The sequence below is a fragment of the Periplaneta americana genome, chromosome 3 (genome assembly GCF_040183065.1).
Source record: "Periplaneta americana isolate PAMFEO1 chromosome 3, P.americana_PAMFEO1_priV1, whole genome shotgun sequence".
Classification (NCBI taxonomy): domain Eukaryota; kingdom Metazoa; phylum Arthropoda; class Insecta; order Blattodea; family Blattidae; genus Periplaneta; species Periplaneta americana.
Genome location: NC_091119.1, coordinates 155199985 through 155226483, shown reverse-complemented (window position 1 = coordinate 155226483; position 26499 = coordinate 155199985). Strand labels below are relative to the sequence as shown.

The window sequence follows — 26499 nt, the reverse complement described above, 5'->3', positions numbered from 1 at the left end:
GAACAGTGCACAGTAATGTTGAGCAGCGAGATCTGTGAAAATGAAAACCCTAAAAAGCGTCGTAAGGTCGAAGGGATTCAGACAAGGGTTGCGGCAGCCAAGGAAGTGTGTGACCTCATTATCACACAAGCTAACACCCGATTCCAGTTCATAGATCATCTGATATTATCTTCTCTTCTGTGTCAAGAAAAATTTGAATGCAACAAAATCTCACTTCCTGAAAATGACCTAAATGTATGTGTGAAGCTTTTTCTAATGCTCGATAAAGACAAACTAAAAACGTAACTCACTGTGTTGTATCAGAGACAAGAATTCAGAAATATCAGTGACGCAGTCAAGCTCTTGCAGTTTCTTCTATCTGAGAACTTGCAGGCCTCATTTTCAGAAGTCGTGAAACTATTACGCATAGCTATCACCATACCAATGACAACTTCCGAACAAGAACGTTGCTTTTCATGTTTGAAAAGAGTAAAATCCTATCTCAGAAATACGATGAGAGAAGAGAGACTGACCGAATTACATAGCTATGTTTTCCATTGTAAAGACTATGTTAAACGACATATTGGATTTTAATAAGAAGATGATTCAAAAGTTTGCAACCTACAAGACTAGGCGCATGGAACTAATCTTTAAACAAAGTAAGTTGCGTGGTTTATTTTTGTATGCAGCCCCCCTGAATTCAATACCCACGAGCCGCCACTAAAATTGAACCTACTTCAATGAAGGAAAAACTGTTCAACACCTTCAAAACTCCCCTAGCATAGTTTGTGATATAGAATACACTGCTCATAAACATTCTGGTGAAGTTAACATTAGTGAAATAGAATTTCAGTAAGTCAATTAATATTTTATTCTATCAGAGTAATTTATTTCTTCTAATCTTTAATAGTCAATTAAATCCCAATCGAGTTTTAATTTTCTCTAGATAAATCAAAACCTCTAGTGAGATTACTGTTGATAAAAATTGCATTATTCTTTGTTTATAAATTTAACCTAAATTAATTTTCGTTAAATTTGCTACTTTATATGTGATAACAATTAATATGTAATCTACTAAACATAGGTTTTAAATTACGTACTCATTTGTTTTCAATCTCAGATAACGTAGTGAGACATGCTGTAGTTTTGTATGATTGACAGTTGATTTCAAAGTCCAAGCACTTCCTATAAGTAATTACTCGCAGGTCATCTTACAATTGAGGGGGTCAGCGCAACAAGTGATCTAAGCCACTTTTTTAATGTAGAAAAAGAAAATTAAAGTTACATAATATTTATAAGTGATATTTTTAAGGGAAAAATTACATGCTTCCTAACAAGCTATATAATGATGGATTGGTCTATTCCACTTCCTAGCAAGATAGTTCACGTCAGAATCAACAGAAGGCTCAATATTTAATTTTTCCCATCGAGAAGGGTTAGACCACTGTTGCGATGACCCCCTCAACTGGTATCGACATAATTGATGACCATTTTCAATTTATGAACCTTCTGATAGTCTGCGGGATCATTACACAACGAGATTATAAGCTACTCAGCAGAGATTTTCGGATCATTATCCGATTAATATACTCGTATATGTTAACAAGAGCTGGGAACTATACATAGAATTTGTATTCATTTTCTTTATTAATCACTCGTAGCAAAGAATGCAACGTCATTGACAGGTATCGAATCAGCGGACCTTGGGCCCGGAGAGAACATTGCCGAGGATGTAATTTATTTTAAACAGGTTTATTAAAACACATAGCTATGACTATTTAAAAGTGTACATCTATGCATTATACATATCTGCAACCACAGTATCTTCTTTATGGTAGAAAATATTCGCTATTCACGAGTGCGTCCACTTTTTTTTTTTTGACAACTGTACATACACTGCCGATGACAGAGAGCGTGGAAAGATAAAATACATGCACTATAATATCTAAATTACATTTTAAAGAAATAAGCGAATAATTCAACATTTTTATTTATAAACGTATAGAATTTCATACCTTCGGAATTTCAAAGATAGTCATTTAGTAGGCCTATTTATTGATTTAATCTGGTAGAGATAAGGTCATCAGGCCTTCTCTTCCCCTCTATCAGGCAGTCATCACAGGAACGAGAAAATAAATAAGTTATATTCAATTACTCATGCATGAAATATTACTTATAATTATGTAAAAAAGAAACTTAGGTTCACTATCAAAAATGTTTCCTTACTAATATCTAGTGTATAGTTTTAAATTTATTTAGTGAAATTATACAGATATCAGTTATGAGAAAATCTTCACTATATGAGGTGCTACAGCCCTTTAACCCTTTGCAGCACAAATTAATTTGTTTATGTTTTTTCATTTCATGGATCATAACAAAGCTGCGATCAATTTTTTTCAACGTTTTAACTATGCGCACAATTTCAAAACATAGATAGCACCTTTATTTATACTCAAGAGGTGGTTCCTTGATGGAATATCTGTGCCATAAAATTTAGAAAGAAAGAAAACGGTGGTTCTTCTGAACAACCACTATGCTGCAAAGGGTTAAGGATCCAGACCGACCAGTAGGCCACTGGTCTCACGCCCACATGTCGAAGCAGAGGTGGACGATCATCCTGCCAGATTGGAGGTATCATGTGGTTAGCAGGATGATCCTCCCAGCCGGTATAGCTGGCTTTCGAATCCGAATTTCGCTACCTAGCACAGCTCCCCAAGTGCATCACGATGCTGGGTGGACGCCGGCTCCATACACTGACCGAAATTTCATGAGACAATTTCTTCTCCAATGAGGACTCGAACCAGCGCGCATTCCGTCTTAGACAGGATGCCTTAGACCATGAGGCGGAAGCCTTATGAGAGAACCAAGTTATAAATAAAATTAGTGATTTCTTAAAGCCTCTACACGAAATCAAGTATCCATAACGTTATGTTTTCATTTCCAACTCTACAAATTGAAATTTAAAAGCGATATATAATAAATGATTCTAGCAAAAAATATTTTTACGATTATGAATCTCTTCGTTTCTACTGAGGTGACCTACTAGAGACTTATCGAACATGACAAGCTTGCATTAAAAAATAAACCTTATCTGTATGGGAGGTCAAATCAGTAAATTCATTCACTACAACTCTAGCACATATTTATTAATATTGTCGGGTTCAAAGTCTTTGAAAATTACTACCACAACCTCTTCAACCTCTTATTGGATGATATTATAAAAAGACTCATTTTTATACATACAGTACGAGTTATATCTTCTTTGGAAACAAAGACTATGATTCCTCCGAAGAACGGCCCAGTATGTATGTAAACAAACTTCCCTTAAAATAGGGGTTTCCATGAAGGACAAAGTATACCAAATATACAAGTATTAGTAAATGCGTACAATTTTATGAAAATGTTTTCGTAGAGAAATATAATTATTATTATTGTGTTATTAATTTACTTTATATTATGTGATTTCTCAGAAGATAGATTGAATATTTTAGAGTTATCAAAGAAACAGTCTTGGCCAAAAAAGATTCAAGATTGAACTATTTGAGAAATTAATACATTTTTTTGTAATCGTGCCTCTAGCACCCACTAATAACGCAATAATTTCAATAGTTTGTAACTTATACATATGTAAATAATAAGGAACAGTTGGACTATAAATTTGATTCTTCTCATTGTTGACATCTTCCGGTTGAGTTGCGGATGTAGGATCTATTATATAGACTGTTGTGTTGTTAAAGGCTAAAATATCAACTCGCCGACAGCTTTCGATAGACCCTGGATTTCTTCATAGGTAATATATCCCTTATAGTTGGCCCTTCTTCAGCCAGCTTATATTCATAAGACAGTTATTTCATTAATATAACTCAGTATGTCTATGTTCACAATATGGTAAAATTTGTAGTTTGGAGTTCCAGTTTTCTTAGTACGAAGTCTCATCTGTTTGAATTTGCTTAATGTAATAGCTTAAATTTAATTTGTATTGAAAATATTTTAATAATAAGAATTTAAGGGGAAAGTTATTTCTAATATGGTAGTATAGTAGAAGAAGGGTCCTGTTGTTTTCAAACTACAATTACACTCTTTCCAAGCAATCATAGACAGAATAAAATTGAAGGGTTCAGAACCATAGTGGGCCAAGCGCCATTTACTAAAACCGTAGAAAACAAAGGTTAAAATGAAGTTATTACCATAATTCAATGGAAACATATAGCAAGTAATATAAAGTATATACATTAAAACTAAATGATATGTCAATCTTCATTAAATTATGGTATTCACTTAACTTTAACCCTTGTTTTCTCCGTTTTTAATAAATGGCGCTTGGCCCACTATGGCTCTGAACCCTTCAATTGTGTCATATCTTCTTGGAAGTGTTCGAAATATATAATATTAATGAACTGACTTTCTGTCCGTATTTGAAACTGAGATATCCAGTTTTCTGTTCTTACTGTAAAATTTTAAAATGAGTTGGATCCTTTGAATAACCGCTTCAAATATGTGCTTTGTCTTTGTCCTAGTATGTGGGTGAATGGAACGAAATCCTTCGCATTCCCAACACTCTAGAGGAAGGCTACAGCTGTATGATGGACAAGTTCACCAACTCTACAGATGGCGCCACCAACGTCCGCAGCCAAGCTTACAATACAACGTGAGTATAAACTGATCAGCCAGCATTTTTAAATTTACTTTGGGAACCTAAATATGAACTCTAAAATCAAAGGCTGTCACAGAATATTTCGACATGATGAGGGCCAAACAATCCGATACCCATTAGCCCTACTTATCTAATAGCGTCCAACTTTTTATTTTTTATTCTGGCTTTCATATTGATTTAAGTCTAATCAATTTAATTTGAATTCAGTTAAGTTCAATTAAGTAGTGCAATTCCAAAAATGTCTGTTCTCATCACTTCAATTCCTATTCAATTCAATTCAGATGTGTTCAGACCGGTTTAATTCAATTCAGACCAATTGCATTAAATTCAGACTAGTTAAATTCAATTCAGACAAGTCCAATTCAATTCAGACCAGTTAAATTCAATTCAGACCAGTTAAGTTCAATTCAGACTAGTTCAGTTCAATTCAGAACAGTTCAATTAAAATGCGTGCAGGTGAATCCATTTTAGACCAGTTTAATTTATTTCATTTAAATCTAATTCACACAGCACAATTTAGTTCATTTAAATTAAATCCAATCCAAACTAGTACAATATCAAATCAAATCAATTCAGGTCTGTTCACTTCCTTATATTTCAATTCAAAGGGATTCAATTCAAATTTAAAATAAGATCAATTCAAGGCGCATCGTCAGCCAAAATACTGAAGTGTTGGATTTTCGATTTCATATAATATTATCGCATATTTTTATCAACACTAATCTCACTAGAGGTTTTGATTTATCTAGAGAAAATCAAAACTCGAGTGGGATTTAATTGACTATTACACGATTAGAAGAAAGTATATAAAGATTAGAACAAATAAAATACTCTAATACAATAAAATATTGACTTAATGAAATTGTAATTCACTAATGTTAGCTTCACCGAAACGTTTGAACGGAGCTTCCATTTTCAGTTGACTATCTATACGGTAAACAAATGACGATCGCAAAGCATATTTTATGGTACCTTAAAGAATTTGCAGTTTGAAATGTTGGAAAACAAAGAAACAAATGCTAGGAAGGTGATAAAAACAGAAGTATATAAAGATTAGAAGAAATAAAATACTCTAATACAGTAAAATAGGTATTAATTCACTTACTAAAATTCTATTTCACCAAACAGTTTGAACGAAGCCGCCATTTTCAGTTGACTATCTATGCGGTAAACAAATGATGATCGCAAAGCATGTTTTATGGTACCGTAAAGAATTTGCTGTTTGAAATGTTGGCAAACAAAGAAACAAATGCTAGGGAGGTGATAAAACAGAAGAAAGTATATAAAGATTAGAAGAAATAAAGTACTCTAATGCAATAAAATAGGTATTAATTCACTTACTAATATTCTATTTCACCAAAACGTTTAAACGAAGCCGCCATTTTCAGTTGATTATCTATGCGGGAAACAAACGACGATAGCAAAGCATGTTTTATAGTAGGCCTACCGTAAAGAATTTGCATTTTGAAAGGTTAGCAAACAAAGAAACAAATGCTATGGAGGTGATAAAAACAGAAGAAAGTGTATGACGATTAGAAGAGGTAAAATACTCTAATGCAATAAAATAGGTAGGCCTATTAATTCACTTACTAAAATTCTATTTCACCAAAACATTTGCATGAAGCTGCCATTTTCAGTTGACTTTCTAGGCTGGAAACAAATGACGATCGCAAAGCAAGTTTTATAGTAACGTAAATAATTTGTATTTTGAAATGTTGACAAAGAAACAAATGCTAGGGAAGCGATAAAATCAAATACTAGGGAAATGATAAAAACAAAAAAATGCTAGGAAAGTGATAAAAACAAACAAATGCTAGGGAAGTGATAAAATTGTAGCAATAAACAGCCACGATTGGTTGAAAAACATCCTTTCGTGCCGTTTTATTGGTCAAAAGTAGAATGACGTAGTAAAAGTGTAAGAGTCATTAATATTTAATTATAAAAAGAGCCTGTCATTATCGTAATTAATGTTTTCTTAGGAATGGAGTTTACGTGTTTCTGGATGGAACGGCGGCTGCTTCTACACCGGGACGCTTTGACATCACTTACAGTGGGGACTGTAAGTATCAAGGACTACAGAGACAGAATCCCTGTCACTATATATCATTACCAGACAGCGGATTTTCGGTCCCTATACAGCGACAAGACATCATGCGCCTTGGCGTACGGACGGAACTTAGTAATGAGTTCAATATCGGGACCGAAAATCATCTGTCTTATCATTACTATATTTCGGAATAGGCCTGTTTTGTTCTTAATTCTGCATTCAATTTAAGTACGGCTAATGTTACCTATTTATTCCACCAGTGATTGGAAAAAATAAACCGAATAAAATATTTTCTAAAGTTTTTGCAATATTCGTGGGAAAACTGTAACAGATTTGTGTCAAAATATTATTTCATTCATCTGAACCTTAGAACAAACTGCATTGCAAACACAGTTCTTATTTTAGAGCCATCAAATTAAAAAAGGAAACCCCAGATCTATAAAGTTAATAAGTATTCCGTTAATAAGTAACAAATAAAAGTATATTATCAAGTATATTTTAGTATGTAATTCTAAACAGTTAATATAATTACAAAAAAGGGAATATCTATGTACTTACTTATTATTTCATGAATCTGATAAAGAAAAGCTAGTGTTAATGTTCACTCACTAAAAATACTCAATTTTATTTCACAGAAATTATTGTGTAAAAGGGGACAATTCTGTGTGTGCAGAATGCATGTTCGTTTTACTTTGTAATTACCTGGTTCAAAAGTACAAATTTAGACCTATAGTAATATGTGAACCGTTCTTTTTGGGTTAGTAAATGCGTTGAATATTGTATTGATAATATGTTAATATTTTTTTAGATGTGGTTACTTTTGAACGAAGTGTTTTTTGTTGTAACGTGTTATTTTACATGTCCAATCCCAGTTTTGCTAAATACACAGAGTCTATATAACATTTCGCATGCTTTCACATTAACATATTACACGTTTCATGTTGGACCTGTATGACTGTTAGTCGACACTACAAGGAGTTTATGTCAATAATCTTGTATATGTATTTATGTTTGAAAAAGTTAACATTACAATAAAATTGTGTTCTTTTTATAGAGGAGGAAATTACACTAACGCAGTGTAGGCAAAGTAGCTTGCTTTGTAATTAGTACACTTAGAAAACATAGTTTGTTACAGGAAATTTATCGTAGATGCATGCGATTGGGTAGGTAGGGTAACATTGCTTTTATAATGCTGCTACATGGATACGGAAACTGAATAAAACAACAAAGATACTTCCTCTGGAATAAATAGGATATTTTTACGAATGTTAAATCTTATTTCTTGCTATTTATACAAAAGAAATGACGCATTGCGAAAGAATAATAAATCAATACGTCTAATGAAGACACAAATGAAATTAATAATTATTTCAGTGTAAATAAAAATTAGTGAATAAATGGATTGAATAAGAAACAAAATGAGATTAAAACATAAAGGAAAGGTACCAAAATAATTAAGTGATGTTGATAATTTGCTTCTACATTCATTATACGATTAAAATACGAACTACCTTTTTGTTAAAATGGATTAGCGTACTTTATTCTGTATCTTATGAGAATAAAACCAGGAATAATTCAGAATTAAAAAACAATGCGTACCTTTGTCCATGTGTTGAATAAAATTTTGTTTAAAAACATATTTTAATACAGTTATATAGCCTATATAATGACGTTATATTCACTTGGTATGGAAAATTTTATGAAGAAACCATTAAGAATATTTTGAGGTGATGAATTGGAAATTGTTCATAAAGTTTTCAGGAATTATGGACATTTCCTGCAAATAATATAAATAATTTTCGAACTTAAAGAGGGTGATGGGTGAAATTTCTATTTTCTACATTTTTCGATCTACGTTCTTGATTTGTTGTACACATAATCACGGTGTGAGAGATAATGATGTGGTGAAGTTTCATTTCTGTGAGTCAAATAGTTTCTCAGTTATTAACAAAAATACTCTGAAAAATTTGAATATTTCAAAATGAAATGTGTCGCTTAATTTTTTAGTAAAATGTTTGAAATATTTTTTTAAGATCAGTGGCATATTTAGAAAAACATAACGCATCATAATTTTTCCTGTATCTTTACTACAAAAGGGAGAAAAATGTTTATAACCACTGCATACCTAAAATATAAATTTCCCATTGCCATTATAAATATTTCATTTTTATTTCAAAATGTATTCATTTAATCATAAAAACCATAAGCTATTTTGTTAACCATAGTGTATAGAACATGTAGTAAAAATGCAATGTTCTTACCACCAAAACATGATGAAATATGCTGGGAAAAAAGTGTGAGAAAACAGCTTGTAAAATTTGAATGGGATTGAAGTTCAAGGGTGCAGCTGTTTATATATTGCGTAGTTTTTATGCTTTCGAACGTCAAAGCACATTGAAACTTCTTAACCCTTAAATTGGCAAAATTTCATTTCTCACACTAGTTTATTAAACCTGGTCGGACTGTAAAGAAAACAACTATCGCAATGTCCATATTTTATGTGTTGTACAATATTATAGTATTGTGAAATTTTAATTTTCCTACCAATTTTTTCTATTGTTCTATTAAAACTATAGCATACTAGTGGCTTGTGCAGCAAATACTGCTGCAAACTACGTAAGTTCGTTAGACGTTCAAATAAAAATTTTTCAGATTTATTTTCAATGAAGAATACTTGTCTTTTTGATAGTTATTTGCTTCCATAATAATGAAACATACTCCCTCTGAATGGATTTTTTAGGCCAAATACTTTTTCTTGAACCTATCCAACTTCAGTTTTTGAGTTTCAACGCGAAAACGCAAGTATCAATGTCAGGACGATAGCAGTAGCTATTTCAGGTCATTGTGGATTGTAGGCAAAAGTTAAAAAAATGTCAGGTTTGCTAAGCTTTCGAACAATAGCATTTTCGTATAGCTGCTGCATGTAGAACTTGAAATGTAGAGTGTAAAATCATTTTATCCTACTAAGAAATCTTGCTGAAATGATCTGGAGACTACAAAATTTTCTAGGCCTCTTATTTTATCAGTAAGTAATACCTTTTGATCTTTCCTTAGGGACTGTAATTTTTGCGCTCTCTCGAGCCAATACTGAAGGCAATGACACATATAAATATCTACACTACACCGCCATTAAGTGTATGAAAAAGACCCAACCCCACTGGGTTAATAAGTATAAAAATATTTGATTTTTAATAACGATATTATTATCTTACTTAAGTTTTGTAGTTTTATATAGCAGCCACTCAGTAAATTATAGAAATGAAGATCTAAATTAAAATATTCTCTACATTTACTTACATAACCACAAAACGTTTCACTTTCATGTCATCAATATAGCATCAATATTATGTACAATTAATGAAAAATAGATGCATCATGATATTAACTATAATAATATTTAATTTCTGTTGGTAATAATGTCATCAAACCACCTCAAGTTTCGTAGATTTGAATACCCAATACACAGCTGTACTCAGAAAATTATACACTGCAGAATCAGTTTTTAATAACAAATTGAATTGAGCTCTAGATATGTCGGCAATCCTGCAGGTCATGGCCTTCATGTAATAGCCTATTTTTTTTTATTTATCAGAGCTTCCTCAAATTAGAGGCTGCCATTAGACAAAGCATACGAAACAATACAAGAACAAATAGAAGATGAGAGCTAAAAGAGTAAGAAAAAAGGCAAACAAATACACAAATAAACAATGGCAGTTTACAGAAGAAAAAAAAATTCAAGTAAAGAATCAATGAAAGCTAAGAAGGATTGTAGTGTGTGTTTTGTTCTGAAATTCATTCAAGTCGGCCGTGATTCAATAAAATTAGTTCTCACAACTGACAACAGATGGATTTTGGAAAATAGGAAAATTATGTAGGAAAATTGACATTTCACTAAAAACTACTATTTTTCCGAAAAACTTTGGATGCCAGGCATGAAAATGAGGGGTCACTCATTAAAATCCGTTCAGCCATTTTTCCCGTAATTTCCATTACCAGTTCAAGCCTATTAACCTGGTGTATCCTATACGATACTTCGTCATTTTAATGGTTAACATATACGTATGAGATTGTTGATTCATTTTTTACAAGAAAACGAAAATGCGATTTTTTTACTGAAAATCAAGAAAATTTTCACCCGTCACTCCCTTAAAATACTGGAAAGTGAGTGTAAATTAAATTTCTGAAGTGTCTGTGCAACGTCAATCAATGTATAAATTTAAAATTCCACTACTCATTAACGCTACATAAAATTTTACGACGGTTGTCAAGACATTAGTAGGATCTACCCTGTATGACGGAAATAAACGGTAAGTAGGCCTATTAGGTAAGTATATTTGTATGTGTGTATGTATGTGACCTAACATATAAATATAACACTGTTACCCTAGAAATCTCTCTCTATCTTTGGCGTTATAGCCCATCTATAGCCAGTATCTGCCTAACTATTGAAGACAAGTCTTTCTTGTCCTTACTCCTGAGTTCATCTTCTCCAACATCTTATTCCCAGTTCTTGAATATCCTCCTCCACATCTTCCAACCTTCTTTTCCTAGGTCTGCCGATACGTCTTTACCACCTGGTTTACCACTAAATATCTTTTTTGATTAGGAATCTCTAATTAATTCTTTCAATGTGCCCAATCCAATTAAGTCTTGAGCTTTTTTTATTTCTCCAGTAATCTGTGGGTTTCCATGTAATTCATATATCTCTTTGTTATTGCGAGCTTTCCATTCTCCATTTTCAAATTTTGGTCGCAGAATATTTCTTTCTCATGCAGCAATTTTCATCCGAAGAATACGAAGTTGAATTTATTGCTAAGTTCGTATTGAACCATTATTCATTTGTATATGTTCCATCGTTATTAAAAGCTCGTGATAAAGCTAAATTACCATCAAATATACAGACGAAAATTTTAGAAGGAAATTTAGACAAAAAATACTATGTCCTCTATATATATACGAAATATACGATTATACTAATAGTTTTTATGAAATAGGCCTATTATTCAACTTTTAGCTACAAACAGTTGTATTAATTGAACACATATCGAAATTTGATTTTACTTAATTTCTGTAACAATGACAGTATATAACCCGGTTGCTTGACGAAAAAATGTTCCTCGAAATTGGCAAATGGTTACGAATCAAGGTCGAAAGTATTATATTTAATATAAAAGCCTTGCGGAAATTTATTTTTCCTATGAAATTTTTATATTATGCTTCAGTGATTTCGTTTAAATCTAGCTCACTTAGAATTTGAATATTAGGTATAATTTTCTGGTCATCATTTGATCTATTTTCTAAAGACCTCACATCAGAAGTAGGTACCTACTGCTAGCATAAAGAATGGTAGTTTATTTTTTCAGCATAGCGCCAAATTAACTTAACGAAAAGTAAAAGCAATTAGTAATTAGCAATCAATATGTGTGTAACTGTATGTACGAAGTGTGTGGAAATTACATTAACTCTTGTTACTATACGTAATAATGGCATGAACGTTATTGGGATTCAACTAAGACGAATAAATTAATATAGAAAATCTCGTAATGACGAAATTCTGAACTCACTGTCTCCAGTGTTCAACTCTGAATTCATCCCTATGTGAATGTATGTACGTTAATAACACAGCTTGAGCAGTCTATATAACTTACCTACTGGAAAGAGCTCGATGCCCTGTGAACGACGCTAAACTTTGAACTGCTTCCTTATCGTTTTTAATGACTGCATGCAAAGAAGACAATGGCAGTCGTGTTGCGTGTGGGATGTGTTTTACGTTGACTAAAATTAACAAAAAAAATATTATAATTTCTTAAATTAAAAATATTTTCAGCATGGGTAAAACGCCCAGATCGGAAAATCTACGTTCCTTGCCCCTCACAGATACCAACAGAGACCATTTCCTCGAAAATCCCCGCCACGTCTAAGTGGGGAAATGATAAACCAAGTAAGTGTCACAATATTACTATTTACCTGCCAAAATTGCCTTATCGTTTAACTTTCTACATTTCTGAGAACTACAAAAAAATTATCTTTTTCTATTCTTTCACGAGGTTGCAGATATATGTTATTTCGAAACGGTAAAGTGAAAACGAATGCAACCTTAGAACTTTCAAATACACAGTATAAGATAATTTTTTCAGAATATGAACTTTATACAGGGTTGGACAGATAAAACCGGCCCGTCTCATCTCATTTGATTCGAAACAAACTTTTTTCAAAGAAATGGAATAAAATGAATAAATGAATGTGTCCTGTACTAACCTTCATAAAAGAAATTGAAAGTGTCCTCCACCAACATCTAGACACTTCTGTGCACGTATTAACAGGTTCATATAGACAAGTGCCAATTCCTCACGGGTGATAGTCCGGATGTTATTCCTGATGTTATCCTTCAGTTCATAAATAGTATTGAGATTCTGCTCGTACACTTTCTCCTTCAAGTACCTCCATAAATAAAAGTCACATGTCGACAAATCTGGTGACCGCGGTGGCCAGAAGCCTTTTCTCACAGCCCGCTTTTCATTGAACATCTCTCAGATGTGTGAGATGTTGTTCCATCTTGTTGAAAGAAGCAGTAATTACGCTCATCTTCTGTTAGTTGGGCATAAAATTCATCCAAGAAAGTCAAGTATACATCCGTGTTGACTGTGGTGTCGAATATCGGACCGATAATGCGTTTCGCTGTCATAGTGCACTACACACCGATCTTTTGGTTGTGTAGGGGTTGCTCGTATACTAGGTTAGGATTTTCTGTCGCCCAATGGCTGCTGTTCTGGGAGTTTACAGATCCCAATAGATGAAACCAAGCCTCATCAGTCATGATAAACAACAGCGGATCCAAAAGACCATCTGTAACCATAGTCAACAACCAGCGGTAGAAATTTACACGTTTATCCTTATCGGGCTCCTTCAGTTGTTGCACAGCTGTCACTCGGTACGGTTTGAATTTCAAAGCCTTCAACACACCTCCGCAAGTTATCTTACTCGCGTGGACCTGTTGAGCCAATTTCGTGGTGGACATTCGAGGATTCTAGTCATCATTTCCTGAATTCGCGCTGTAAGTTGAGATGTCCGGACAGAAGGCTCTCTGTTCCTTGTTATATTTGAAATGCATCCAGTCGTACTCCATTTTTGCACCAAATCTTGAATGCTGATTTTCGCTGGTATTGGGAGAAGCGGATATTTGTCCCTGAATAATTCCCATGTTTCCTTTATAGAGCTGGTAGGCCTACGTATGTACGCCTCTGTAATTAATATTCGCTCTGGTATTAAATGTGTCATCTTTATTCACAAAACAACTCTTCTTATTCACAAAATAACACTTGACATTACAACAACAAACAGAGCAGTTTATAAATCATTTGTAAGTTATAGCCTAGATTATATATTCCCAGATTGCTCTGCGTTATAGGCTTTGAGGGCAACAGCTTTTGTCAGGTTTACTATGCTGCCACCTAGTTGTTACATGAGGAGTCACGTCATAACTCCCATTTGAATTGCATTAGCGACTGTACTGCCATCTCGTGTTCGTTTACGGTGGACGGGTGGCGATCCTGACGGTTGTTCTCTATAAAGAGCAACCGATTTTAACATAGCAATGAGCAATCTATATTTGATCTGGGGTTATAGCATGTAACAAGTAACAATGTAATTAATCATGCGGAAGAAAGGATAGCCAACATAATTTCAAATCAAAATTGAAGTGAGACTGGCCGGTTTTATCCGCCCAACTCTGTATGTAATTTAGACGTAGTAGAAAATGAAATATTAACTGAATTAATAGAATGATGTATTTGTTGAATAAGTTAAGTTCCATAATTAAAATATCTTGTTTCAAATTAAATTTATACTTGAAGATAAATAACAACATGAGACGTGAAATCAATTAGGCCTAAGTACTAAATGTTTAATGAAGAAGAACTTCATGTGCTTTGTGTTTATTTATTTATTTATTTATTTATTTATTTATTTATTTATTTATTTATTTATTTATTTATTTATATTAGGGATGTTAGGATAATTTGTAATAAAAAAGTAAATAAATACTCTACGAAAAGCAGTTTGAGATGAACAAGAGAGAAAAACATACTGCATCATTCTTATAATAACATGGCAGGCATTGCCACACAAAATTAACTCTTGATTGACGTTAGAGAAATTAATCGCGATAAATTAATTTAACCGCATTCATACTCCTTTCTGCCCCCTCCCACTCAACTAGAACTTGTTTGAGAACATCTGGAAACCAATCTATTGACTACTTTATTGTATTTTGTTCACAACTTGTACTTAGCTGTTGCTTTAGTTTCCTTATCGTTGTGGTGAACCGAGAATATTTATGTTTCAATTCTTTAATTCTTCATCAGAATTTATCCCACTATTGCGTAAGTTTTGTTATATTTAATTAGTGTGTAAATGAAAACTGAATCACAGTCCCATCGTTGATGGCATTTAATAATACAATTTGCATTGAATTATAATAATCTACTTAACATTTAAATCGGCTGGAAAAGAATGAATGGATCTTACTTCTGCTAAATTTAAAAAAATGGTAGAACCGCCACTATATTGTATCACAATTTTCTTTTGGCGTTCTAATAAAGTACTTTAAATGAAGTACTGACTTTAACGGCACCTACAAATTTGTTTATATAAAAATCGAAAAGGTGTGGTAGATCTGCAGTTTATAGCACGTGAGCACGTGATTGTAAGAACTCATGGATAAACAATTTCCATGCTTAAAACAATTTTTATATATAAATGAACATTATACGAGTGTAAAATTAATATTGTCACAAATTAATTTATTGTTGAAAAAAAAAGTTATTTTTCTTCGACTTATTATATGTTCATTCCTACAAATTAGACTTTCTAATAATACTATATCATAAATGTCAGACATAACAGTAGTCTACAGTATAGGGTGTCCCATTTATCTTGTGCACCTATTATAACTGTTTTGTTTGGCTAGGTATTGAAATTGTTGTTTTTGAGCGTTATGTTAGAACGAAGGGCTAACATGAGTGTAGAGATTTGGTGCATGTAACTACATTATGGTACAAGATACACGTGAAGTCATCAATTTTTCAAATAGCACTACATACATTAATCATGTTACATTGATTACACACATTAAGACGAGTTCAAAAATGTATCACAATGTCACCGTCCTAATCAATAACAACAACAAAACGAAACAAAAACGTACTTCCAATGTGATAATGTTATGCTTTGAGAGTCACAGAAGATGTTCCAAATGGTGACCATTCACATTAATGCACATTCGAAGGCGTCCCCCGAAAGACCGTATGACTGCCCGGCATGTTGTTGGCTTAGTGGACACACAAGCCTGTCGAATGCGTTGCTGCATGTCGTCTGGTGTTATCAGAATGTTCTGATACACTGTCCTTTACAGTCCCCCACAGGAAGAAGTCGAATGACGACAGGTTCGGAGAGCGTGCAGGCCACTCTACGTGGATTGTAGCGTCGACAGTTGTGGTGTGTTTACATGTTAAGACAGCAAACACACAACACACGACGTGTACGACGTCAGTCGCCTTTCGTTTTGTGTAAGTTAATGCACAAGATGAATGGGGTACCACAACAAACGGCACATTCTGATGGAATTCATTTTGCATTTTGTTGCTGTCATTGATTGGGAAGGTGACATTGTGATACATTTTTGAACTCGTCTTAATGATTAAAGTATGTAGTTCTATTTGAAAAATTGATGACGTCACGTGTATCTTGTACCATAATGTAGTTACATGCACCAAATATCTACACTCATGTTAGGCCCTCGTTCTAACATAACTCTCAAAAACAGAAATTCCAATATGTATTAAAACAGAAAAGTTATAATTTGTGCACTAGATAAATGGAACACTCTGTATATAAATTTTACAATATTGAAACCATTACATACAAAAAGATTATATTAAACTCCTATCGTTCACAATGTTACTAATGTGTGTAAATGTTCGGTACAAAATATTTGTTTGTAGTCACTACTCTACAAACCACTTGTCTGAAATGGAGCGTATTCGGCACAGCGACTTCCCTGTCCTGTTGGCCTATATGAGAAGAGAACACTGAATGTAGTTCGTGCATCTTCATATGAAAACATTCAGTATTAGAATTGAATTTATTATCTTTCAGTCGTGCTATTACATTTTCTATCATTAACAGGTCTTTCTTACTCTTTCACATAACGTCACAGTCATACTAATTATTTTTACCTACCACGAGTTTTTCACTATCTGCTGAATATTCGAACTACAATAAGATATGGTCCACACCTGTGGAGTAACGGTCAGCGCGTCTGACCGCGAAACCAGGTGGCCCGGGTTCGATTCCCGGTCGGGGCAAGTTACCTGGTTGAGGTTTTTTCCGGGGTTTTCCCTCAACCCAATATGAGCAAATGCTGGGTAACTTCCGGTGCTGGATCCCGGATTCATTTCACCGGCAGTATCACCTTCATCTCATTCAGACGCTAAATAACCGAAGATGTTGATAAAGCGTCGTAAAATAACCTACTAAAAAAAACAATAAGATATGTACGAATATATATCCTATCTCCAATAACTATCTACTGTAGAGACAGCAAAATATGAAAGATCGGCAATGTTCGGGTCGCTCCTCTTTCTTCTCCTCTGCTCTTCAAGTATATGCTGTCTTCTGTGTGGTCGTTCGAACAATTTAAATATGCGACCAGCAATAAAAAGCTTATATTGATATCAACGTGTGTGGATAATTTCAGAATTTGTTATGCCGGAATTTGAACTCTGAGAAAGATATGAAGACTGGACACTATCGCTTTTTTAACGGAGCGTTGGAAACCATAACGCCATGTCCAAGGTTAAGGCGGGCAAGACGGTGCGTGCGGTGCGATGCGATGCGTTTACTGCGGTTGACGTTCACAATCAAACTGTGTGTAATAAATGGAGTTGTCCAACGTGAACACGAGACGCGTGTAATTCATACGATGCTGTGAAGCCGCACCGCACGCATTGTTTGGAATTTAAAACGGTTTGATTTTCACCGCAGATGTCGTACGGCAAGCAATAGCAATTGAAGTGTTAATTTTCGAAGTATAAACAAGAAATGTATTGTGGAACAAAAGAAACCCTCAGTACAAGGATCGTTTAGCTATTGACAAAGAATGGGACTCTGTAGCTAATAGTACGGGATATTCAATTAAGTTTAAAATAAGTAAATATGTAATTATATAGGTTTTAATCAATGTTTATTGTTTTCAAAACCCGTGATAATGAGGTTACTTAAACATTAAATTACTTTCAATTAAAATTATTGATAAAAGGTGTCTCGCACATTTTCTGCTGCTCTCGACGTACGATTATTTGCCTTCGAGTGCCGGAAATTATGATATCCTTGCGTCACATTATCTTGCGAGACATTGGGAGAAGTATCCTATTCCTTGTCAATTATAGCGCTATGGAAAATTATTTTACAATATGAAATGCATTTTCTACAATAATTTCAATAGATTTCAACAACATTCCATTCTATAGTCATTCTTCAAAGTGATAAACGGTAATTGAAATATGAGGCCGTTATCTTGTTTTGAACTCTTCTAGTATAGGGTCTCATTAGATATGTTCCTAAAGGATAAACTTTGTCTCCTATGAATAAAAATTAAGTCTTTTTTTTCTTCGAAGTTAGGTACCTGCGCAACTTTTCGTAAAGGTAAAGAGTCATTTTTTATGTTTTGATAAATAGCTGAGTTATGAAATATTCATGCATAACTGTCTTTTCCATATGCGTCCACGTCGATCATTAAAAATCGATATTTTGCATTAAAAACTGCCGAACACAGTTACATTGGACACCTTCGCTTTTCCTCGCAGATATTTGCGATGCGTGTTTTAACGCGGTGCCCGCATCGCTCGTGCTCGCATTTACTGAGGACACGGCGTAACAGTAGAGGGGAAAACTATCACGTTCAAAAAAATTTATCTTTAGGTCACTACTTGTGCTAACATAAGTATTTCGCTTTTTAGCCGTGTGGAGCAGCAGCTACTGGGTACTAGGAACAGACTACGATCGTTATGTCGTGCTCTGGGGCTGCCTGGTGGAAGACACTGGTACCATAAGACGTAAGTGTTAATTACTATACTTTAATTTCAATAATAAGACATGTTAACTTAAGTAACATAACGGATAGACAGTAATCCTACTTTGTATCATTCAACATGGTTAAAACTGTAACTGTACCTCCTATTAAAGCAGATTCCATTTCTTGCAAATGTGTCTAAATTTATTTGTTTATTTTACGTCTGCCATTGCATCATCTTTTATTGCATGCACTCCAAATACTATAATTGTTTGTCCAAAAACATTAGTAACTTTCATTATTCTTTCAACACTATATTCTATATCCGTTATACTTTTCTTAACCATTTGTTCTCAATTAAAATGGCTAGATCACTTTTCGCTCTCGTATTTCTCAACACCACTCCAAAATTATGTAATTAAATATTCGTTCTTCCCTTTTTCCTTTGTTTCGGTTAGTATTATAATATCCATATCCATTATATTACTTCCTTCTGTTTAATTCTCTATCCTTGGGTATGCCAGGGATCTGTTTTCAGCATATGCTTCGTAGCAATTATCGTCTTGGATTTGTCCGTCCGGTTGATTCTTTGTTAATTGTGGTAATCATTCTTTTTATGGTGTTGGGGCGTCAGCCCAACGACCAACCCCCAATCTGGAGGACCATAATTTATCTGAGGTCCTTTCCTCTAGAAGGGTTGTTTCCTCCAAAGCTTTCGAGCCCCTTCTACTATCCCGCAACCCTAGGACCGGGACCCTTAGACCAGGTACTACCTCCCGGGCCAGGAGGACCTGGAGCTCGCAAAGGCAGAGTCGCTACTCCCTGTAGTGGGACTATCTCCGAGGAGAGTTCCCACCTGCTACCTAAATCTTCGAAGTTATTTTTAGACATGGAAAAATACTATGCGCTTTATTTTTCGTAGAACTGGATGTTTAGTTCTGACTAAAGTAACCTACTTCTCAAGAACTTCAATAAAGGTGATTATGATACAACTTTCATTGATTCATAGTTTTTGCCCAAGGGCAGATCTCTCACTGTAGACCCAACATTCTCCAATCTCTCCTATTTTCTGCCTTCCTCTTATTCTCCATATATGATCCATATACTTTAACGTCGTCTGTCATCTGATATCTTCTTCTGTCCCGAACTCTTCTGCCGTTCATAATTTCTTACAGTGCATCATTCAGTAGACAGTTTCTCTCAGCCAGTGAACCAACCAATTGCTTTTTCTGATCCTGTTAAATTTCAGCATCATTCTTTCTTCACCCACTCCAAGGCAGCTTCATTTTTTATTCTGTCTGTCCAATTTAATGCGCTCCATTCTTCTCCATGTTCACATGCTTCTAATCGCTGCTCTTCACTTCGTCGTAATGTCCATGTTGTTGCCCCATACAATGCCCCACTCCACATAAACCACTTCATTAATCTCTTCCCTAATTCTTTTTCCAGATGTCCGCAGAAAATGCTCCGTTTTATATTAAAAGCTTCCTTTGCCATTGCTATCCTCCTTTTCACTTTCTGGCAGCAGCTTATAGTACTCCCAAATATTTGAAGCTGTCCACTTGCTCTACTGCCTCATTTAGAATTCGCACCTTTACCTTCTTTATTTTTCTTCAGATAACCATGGTCTTTATCTTTTTTGCAATTATCTTAATCCCATACTGCTCACAGCTGTCATTTAGCTTTGGTAGCATATCCCTTAGTATCTCTTCTCTTCTACCAACAACGCCATATCATCAGCAAATATTATACACTTTTTTTCCATTTTCTCCTTTCCTCCATCTTCTCCAACATTTTCGCTGTAACCCAAGATTTCTTAATTCTCACACCTTCTCTGTATCCTATTATTTCTCCTGCTACCATCTGTATACAGCTTTTTAGATGAGTCCAGTACTCATTACTATTCTCAGGTGTGGATTCTAATATAGCTCCTTTCTCTTGAAAATTTGCTTCAAATTTTCTTCTTTCTTCTTCGTTCTTCAGTTCTTCTGTGTTCAATTTCTTCGTCACTTGTTTTCCTCTTTTCTTCTTCAAACGAATATCTACAGTGAAACCTGCCTTTGCGGTCACTTTATTTAAACGGCCACCTGGCCAAAAGGCCAATTTTCTCTGGAACCAATTGGATTTGCCATAAGATCAATACAAATTGTCTCTTTATTTAGCGGCCACCTCATGCTTCGGCCAGCGGCCGGTGTCTGGATTGGAACCTGACTATAACAGTCACTGTCCAACAAACATTTTTTTCACGCATACTGTCTGACCTATTTTTTCGATGATTAGAGGACAGGGGACAATAGCTAAGTGTACAAGAGTACACCCTCTATATCTTAGGGTTAGTTGGTTACTGTTTTATGACTCTTTTGTCACTTTCCACTCCGACCCTGCACAGCTATAAATTCTTACTCGTTTTTAAAGGAATGAAACACGGACGTTTTCTATCGAAAATGTCACAGTATGTTTTAGGTCAGTAGTTAGCCATTCGAATTTTTTAAATTTTTTTTCCCTCCTCTTTTTCTATTTGGATCAGCTTTTACGAATTTTTCTTCTTTTCATTCAGTTGATTCTGAGGAACTGTGACGTTAGTTTTAGAGAGAAATCATGTCTAACAATAAATGTAGAGTGGTGTTAAGTTTAGAGGTGAGACGAAAAATGATTGAAGAAAGTGAGAAAGGAACATCTGCGAGAAAAATTGCAGAAATATTCAAATGTGGAAGGACACAAATACACGATATAATTAAGATGACATATTAAAAGAATGGGAGGAAAATATGTATGGTGGCCAAAAAAGAAGAGAGAATCTGTGTTTAGTAATGTGAATGATTTCGTTTACGAATGGTTCAAGTGTGCGAGGGCGAAGAAATTGAGTTTTGAAAAGGCTAGTTGCAAGAATGGAAGAGGCTGACATTAATATGCACGATTGTTGTACGCGCACAGTACTAAAAAGTCAATGAAATTCAGTACTTTCATGCTGATTCATAAAAAACCGCAACCTTAATCAAGCGGCCACCTCATAAAACGGCCATTTTACAAGGTAACTTTAGATGGCCGCTTTAGACAGGTTTCACTGTACTTCGACTATCAACAGGACATGATCTGAGATAATCTTCGCGTCTTGTAAAGCCTTTGCATTTTTTAAGCAGTTTCGAAATCTTCCCTGTACCAGTAATAGTCTATCTCATATCTGCTTTCTTCTCTTCAGCATGTCCATATGTATCTTTTTCGTTTATATGATACAACTGTACAACAATTATTAATCAGGCTACACTACGTTGACTTAGTTATACTGTATATGTATACTTACTTACTTACTGGCTTTTAAGAAACCCGGAGGTTCATTGCCACCCTCACATAAGCCCACCATTGGTCCCTATCCTGAGCAAGATTAATCCAGTCTCTGTCATCATACCCCACTTCCCTCAAATCCATTGTAATATTATCTTCCCCTCTACATCCGGCCTCCCCAAAGGTCTTTTCCCCTCAGGCCTCCCAACTAACACTCTATATGCATTTCTGGATTCGTCCATACGTGCTACATGTCTTGCCCATCTCAAACGTCTGGATTTAATGTTCCTAATTATGTCAGGTGAAGAATACAATGCGTGCAGTTCTGTGTTGTGTAACTTTTTCCATTCTCCTGTAACTTTATCTCTCCTAGCCCCAAATATTTTCCTAAGCAACTTATTCTCACACACCCTTAACCTATGTTCCTCTCTCAAAGTGAGAGTTCAAGCTTCTTAACCATAAAGAACAACCGGTAATATAACTGTTTTATAAATTCTAACTTTCAGATTTTTGACAACAGACTGGATGATAAAAGCTTCTCAACCGAATAACAACAGGCATTTCCCATATTTATTCTATGCTTAATTTCCTCCCGAGTATCATTTATATTTGTTACTCTGTTGCTCCCATGTATTTGAATTTTTCCACCTCTTCAAAGGATAAAATTTCCAATTTTTATATTTCCATTTCGTACAATATTTTCGTCGCGAGACATGATCATATACTTTGTCTTTTCGGGATTTACTTCCAGACCTATTTCTTTACTTGCTTCAAGTAAAATTTCCGTATTTTCCCTAATCGTTTGTGGATTTTCTCCTAACATATTCAGGTCATCCGCATAGACAAGCAGCTGATGTAACCCGTTCAATTCCAAACCCTCTCTGTTACCCTATACTGTACCTATATGTATATTAATTCTTATTCAATATCTTTTATATATGCCTGAATCTATTTTTAAAATTACATATTATTATTATTGTTATTATTATTATTATTGTTATTATTATTATTATTATTATTATTATTATTATTATTAAACTGAGTTGTTTTATTTCTCTTACCCAAGTAATATTTCAATACAAGTAACATACAAGCTTGCCAGACATTTTAATAAAATTTCCTTAGCTTGTCTTTTTACTGTATTTATTATAGAATTTCAACATTCATTAAAATATTAGCGAGGGGGAAGGGCCCACAATTTCTATGGGCGATCTTGCAACAGTGTGAGTGATGCAGGAACGTAGCTGTATCGAGTCGAAACTGTAGGCCTACTGTTATTATAACGAAAGTATAAATCATGCCTAACATAAAAATCGCAAATATGAGTGTTCGGTTTAACATTGCATTGTTGTCCTCAGCTCTCTCCTGGGTATCCAGCCGGCAGAAGAACCTCGACGAGGACGCGATGCGCGAAGTGGAGGAAATCCTCACACAAAACGGACTAAACCGAAGTCAGTATGAAGAAGTCTCACAGACAGACTGCCCCCAGGTGCCCACCACCGAACGCTGAGCCTGCAGGCACCGTCGTCGCTTCATTCCACTCCCCATTCTTCACTGTAACCATCTGTACTGCGATTGAATCCGGCCCGGGCCGCGCCCACAACAAATTTGTTATCTAGTCGGCCCATAGCGACCTCCGATGTCGTAACAGTACAGGCAAGAACCTGTACCGAAGTTTAATTTCTGAACTTACATATGAGACTTCAGATAGTTAATTCCACTTATCATATAATAAACCAGGTAATGAGCAGGAAACATGTACTTTCTGAAAAATTATAATATTCTCAATAATAACACCATTTTTTTTTAATTTATAAAATTGTATTTACAAAAGGTTGGATAAAAAGTAATGGCAACAGTTCGATATTTCTCATATGGCTTTATTCACAGGGGTACAACATTTACGTACCTTCAATATAGTCGCCCCCCTTATTTATTACTTTTTACCAAATGTTTGGAAGGCGTCGTACACCATCAGCGCGTCCATCTTTGTTGATGTTCCGTATTGACCGCCCTATAGTACGGATAAGTTCATCTCTGGTATTGTACCGGGTCCCTCGCAGTGGTTCTTTCACTTTGGCGAAGAGATCGTAATCGCATGGACTCATATCGGGTGACTACGGTGGATGTTCCAGAATCTCCCATTGCCAGCGGCGCAAGAGGTCCTTGACAGCAGCAGGGGTGTGACTCCTTGCATTATCATGAAGAATGATGGGGTTCTGTACTACCAAGTGTCGTCGTTTTCTCCTGAGCTGGACGAAGGTGGTGGTGCTTCACGCAGTCCCTGAAAACATTGTTGTGCACTACGACCTCGTGCCACATCAATTTTGATCCAGGAACGTTGATCTAGTTTTGTAAATATGATCTTAGGGCACTCGCACTATCCCTATGAAAGTCAACGTTTTACACAGTGCAGTAGATTGACAGAGTACTGTTGCCGCTGGCTGCAGTGACTCATCTAACAGTCCTTGTTCATGTCCGCACAGCTGGCAGCTCTCGAACGCACCATCGTCATGTGACAGCAGTGTTGCCATAACTTTTTATCCAACCCTCGTAAAAAGATATAAAGTGTCTTAGGCCTGTACAGGAGTTGCCGTGCACAAATACAATGGTATTGTACTCGCGGGGTAAAATTGTGGATCCACTACATTAAGTAGTTTTAAGAGAAAATAATAATTAATCCTCTCATTACAATCTCACTAACAGTCCGTGCTTCCCAATTGCCTCAAGTTATAAACTACTATTTGCGGAACACTTGATTGTTAATAACATTACACTAGTCCAAGGCCTCGTAATAGTGGAATATTGCATACAATTATAAATATGAAATAAAGTAAATAGGAAAAATTATTTTTCTGCGAACGACTCGGAAAAATAACTCAATATTACTCATTTCGTGAGAAAACAACTGGTTAGCGATTGTCTTAATGTTTAATGATTTACATTATCTTATAAACTTTCATGTACAGTAGTGGCAAAAAAAACCGGACCGACTCTTGTAGCTGATTTCAGAGTCACAGATTCAAATTTTGCTACTCACAAAACACATCCATCTTGTATAATTAATTGTAACAATGAAATTTATTGCATTTGTTCGATTCCTACCTTCTTTTCTTTCCTTCAGTGCTTCAAACTTACAGAAGAAAAAACTTTGAGAGTTTTATTTTCTTCTAGCATCAATATTATATTTCTATCTTTATTCGGCAAAGATGACTGCGTATTTTTATGTTAAATAACAGTACATACCTCTGGCTTCACTATCCATATTGAAATTACCACAGTTTGACACAATTCACAGCACAGGATTCTTTTGTATTAGCTACAAGGGTCGGTCCGGTTTTTTTGTCACTACTGTATATTTATATATTTACGAATTAAATCGTACTTTAATGCGATGTAACATAAACATAAAAATTATGACCTACCGTACACTATATATGTCAAGTGATGAATACAGAGTACATAGATCAGTAGGACAAACGTGTTTTAGCTATAATTAAAGCAACAAACTCATTGATTACATGTTTATAAAAGTGTATTATGTAATATAAATGATAACATGTTACAGAATATTATTCTTTTTCAATATTTTGTGTTATATGTTATAGTCTGTTAAATAGATTCAAACATGTTTATTTACATTTGTCATTAAAATTGATCGCTTTAAGTTCAGGAATTAACTAATTCTTTACGGTAAATGTCTTATGGTATGTACAGTAATTTTGTAATAATGTATGTAAATTTACTCTATTTAATTAAACGATATGAACGATAAAGTAGTGTTTTACACTTCATTAAATGAACCCACATTTTACTCACATCCACGTTAAAGAACACAATAATAGAGGAATATGATTGTGGGGAACACTCTTCCTAGCAGGTGGAGTTTTAGCTAGTGGAAGGAGATTGTGTTTACTTACAAGGCAGGCTCAGCAAGTTATAATGGATTTTCACAACGATTTTTTCTCCATACGTTCCATTTGAAATAAGAAATCTAATAAATTTATACATTCGGAGAAGGCATAGCATACGAGATATTATTTTTTAAACCAGGCCTGCACAAGGTTTGCGCTCTCCGAGCCGGCTCACAGCTCACGAGCGGAATGCAGATATTAGCTGCGCTCTGTATAAGGGTGGACTGCAAGGAATGGATCTCGTACAAAATGTACACAAAAGGAAGTACTGTTACGAGTGCTTATGAAATGAATTCCCGTTCAGTGTTTGCAAAACTATCTTGGACTATTATTAATTAATAAAGAAATATTTATTTTACAGAAGTAATAGAAATTCTATAGCTACTTAAATGTATAATATTATTTTGTTATATTTTTATTTATCAGTACAGTACATGAAAACGAGGTTTTATGCTGTTGGCAGCTGAAAAGAACAGTAGCCTACTGATCATAATGAAACATCAGTTACAGATGTTCGATGTCTGCCTTTATTAAAGTTGATTATAGAAAACAG

At 34.7% G+C, this 26499-nt stretch overlaps 1 protein-coding gene across 2 annotated transcripts in view; it reads left to right on the top strand.

Moving 5' to 3' along the window:
* The window catches only part of LOC138696715 (apolipoprotein D-like), a 28910-nt gene extending 3102 nt beyond the window's left edge, over positions 1 to 25808 (top strand). Inside the window, exons 2-6 of one of the 2 annotated variants that reach the window (XM_069822036.1) lie at positions 4497 to 4627; positions 6613 to 6692; positions 12508 to 12621; positions 18698 to 18793; positions 23391 to 25808. In XM_069822036.1, the coding sequence (XP_069678137.1) occupies positions 4497 to 4627; positions 6613 to 6692; positions 12508 to 12621; positions 18698 to 18793; positions 23391 to 23542 (573 nt within the window). In that variant the 3' untranslated portion in view covers positions 23543 to 25808. The remainder of the gene's footprint in view (positions 1 to 4496; positions 4628 to 6612; positions 6693 to 12507; positions 12622 to 18697; positions 18794 to 23390) is intronic. The other variant, XM_069822037.1, reaches the window with a different exon arrangement.
* Positions 25809 to 26499: the final 691 nt, after the last annotated feature.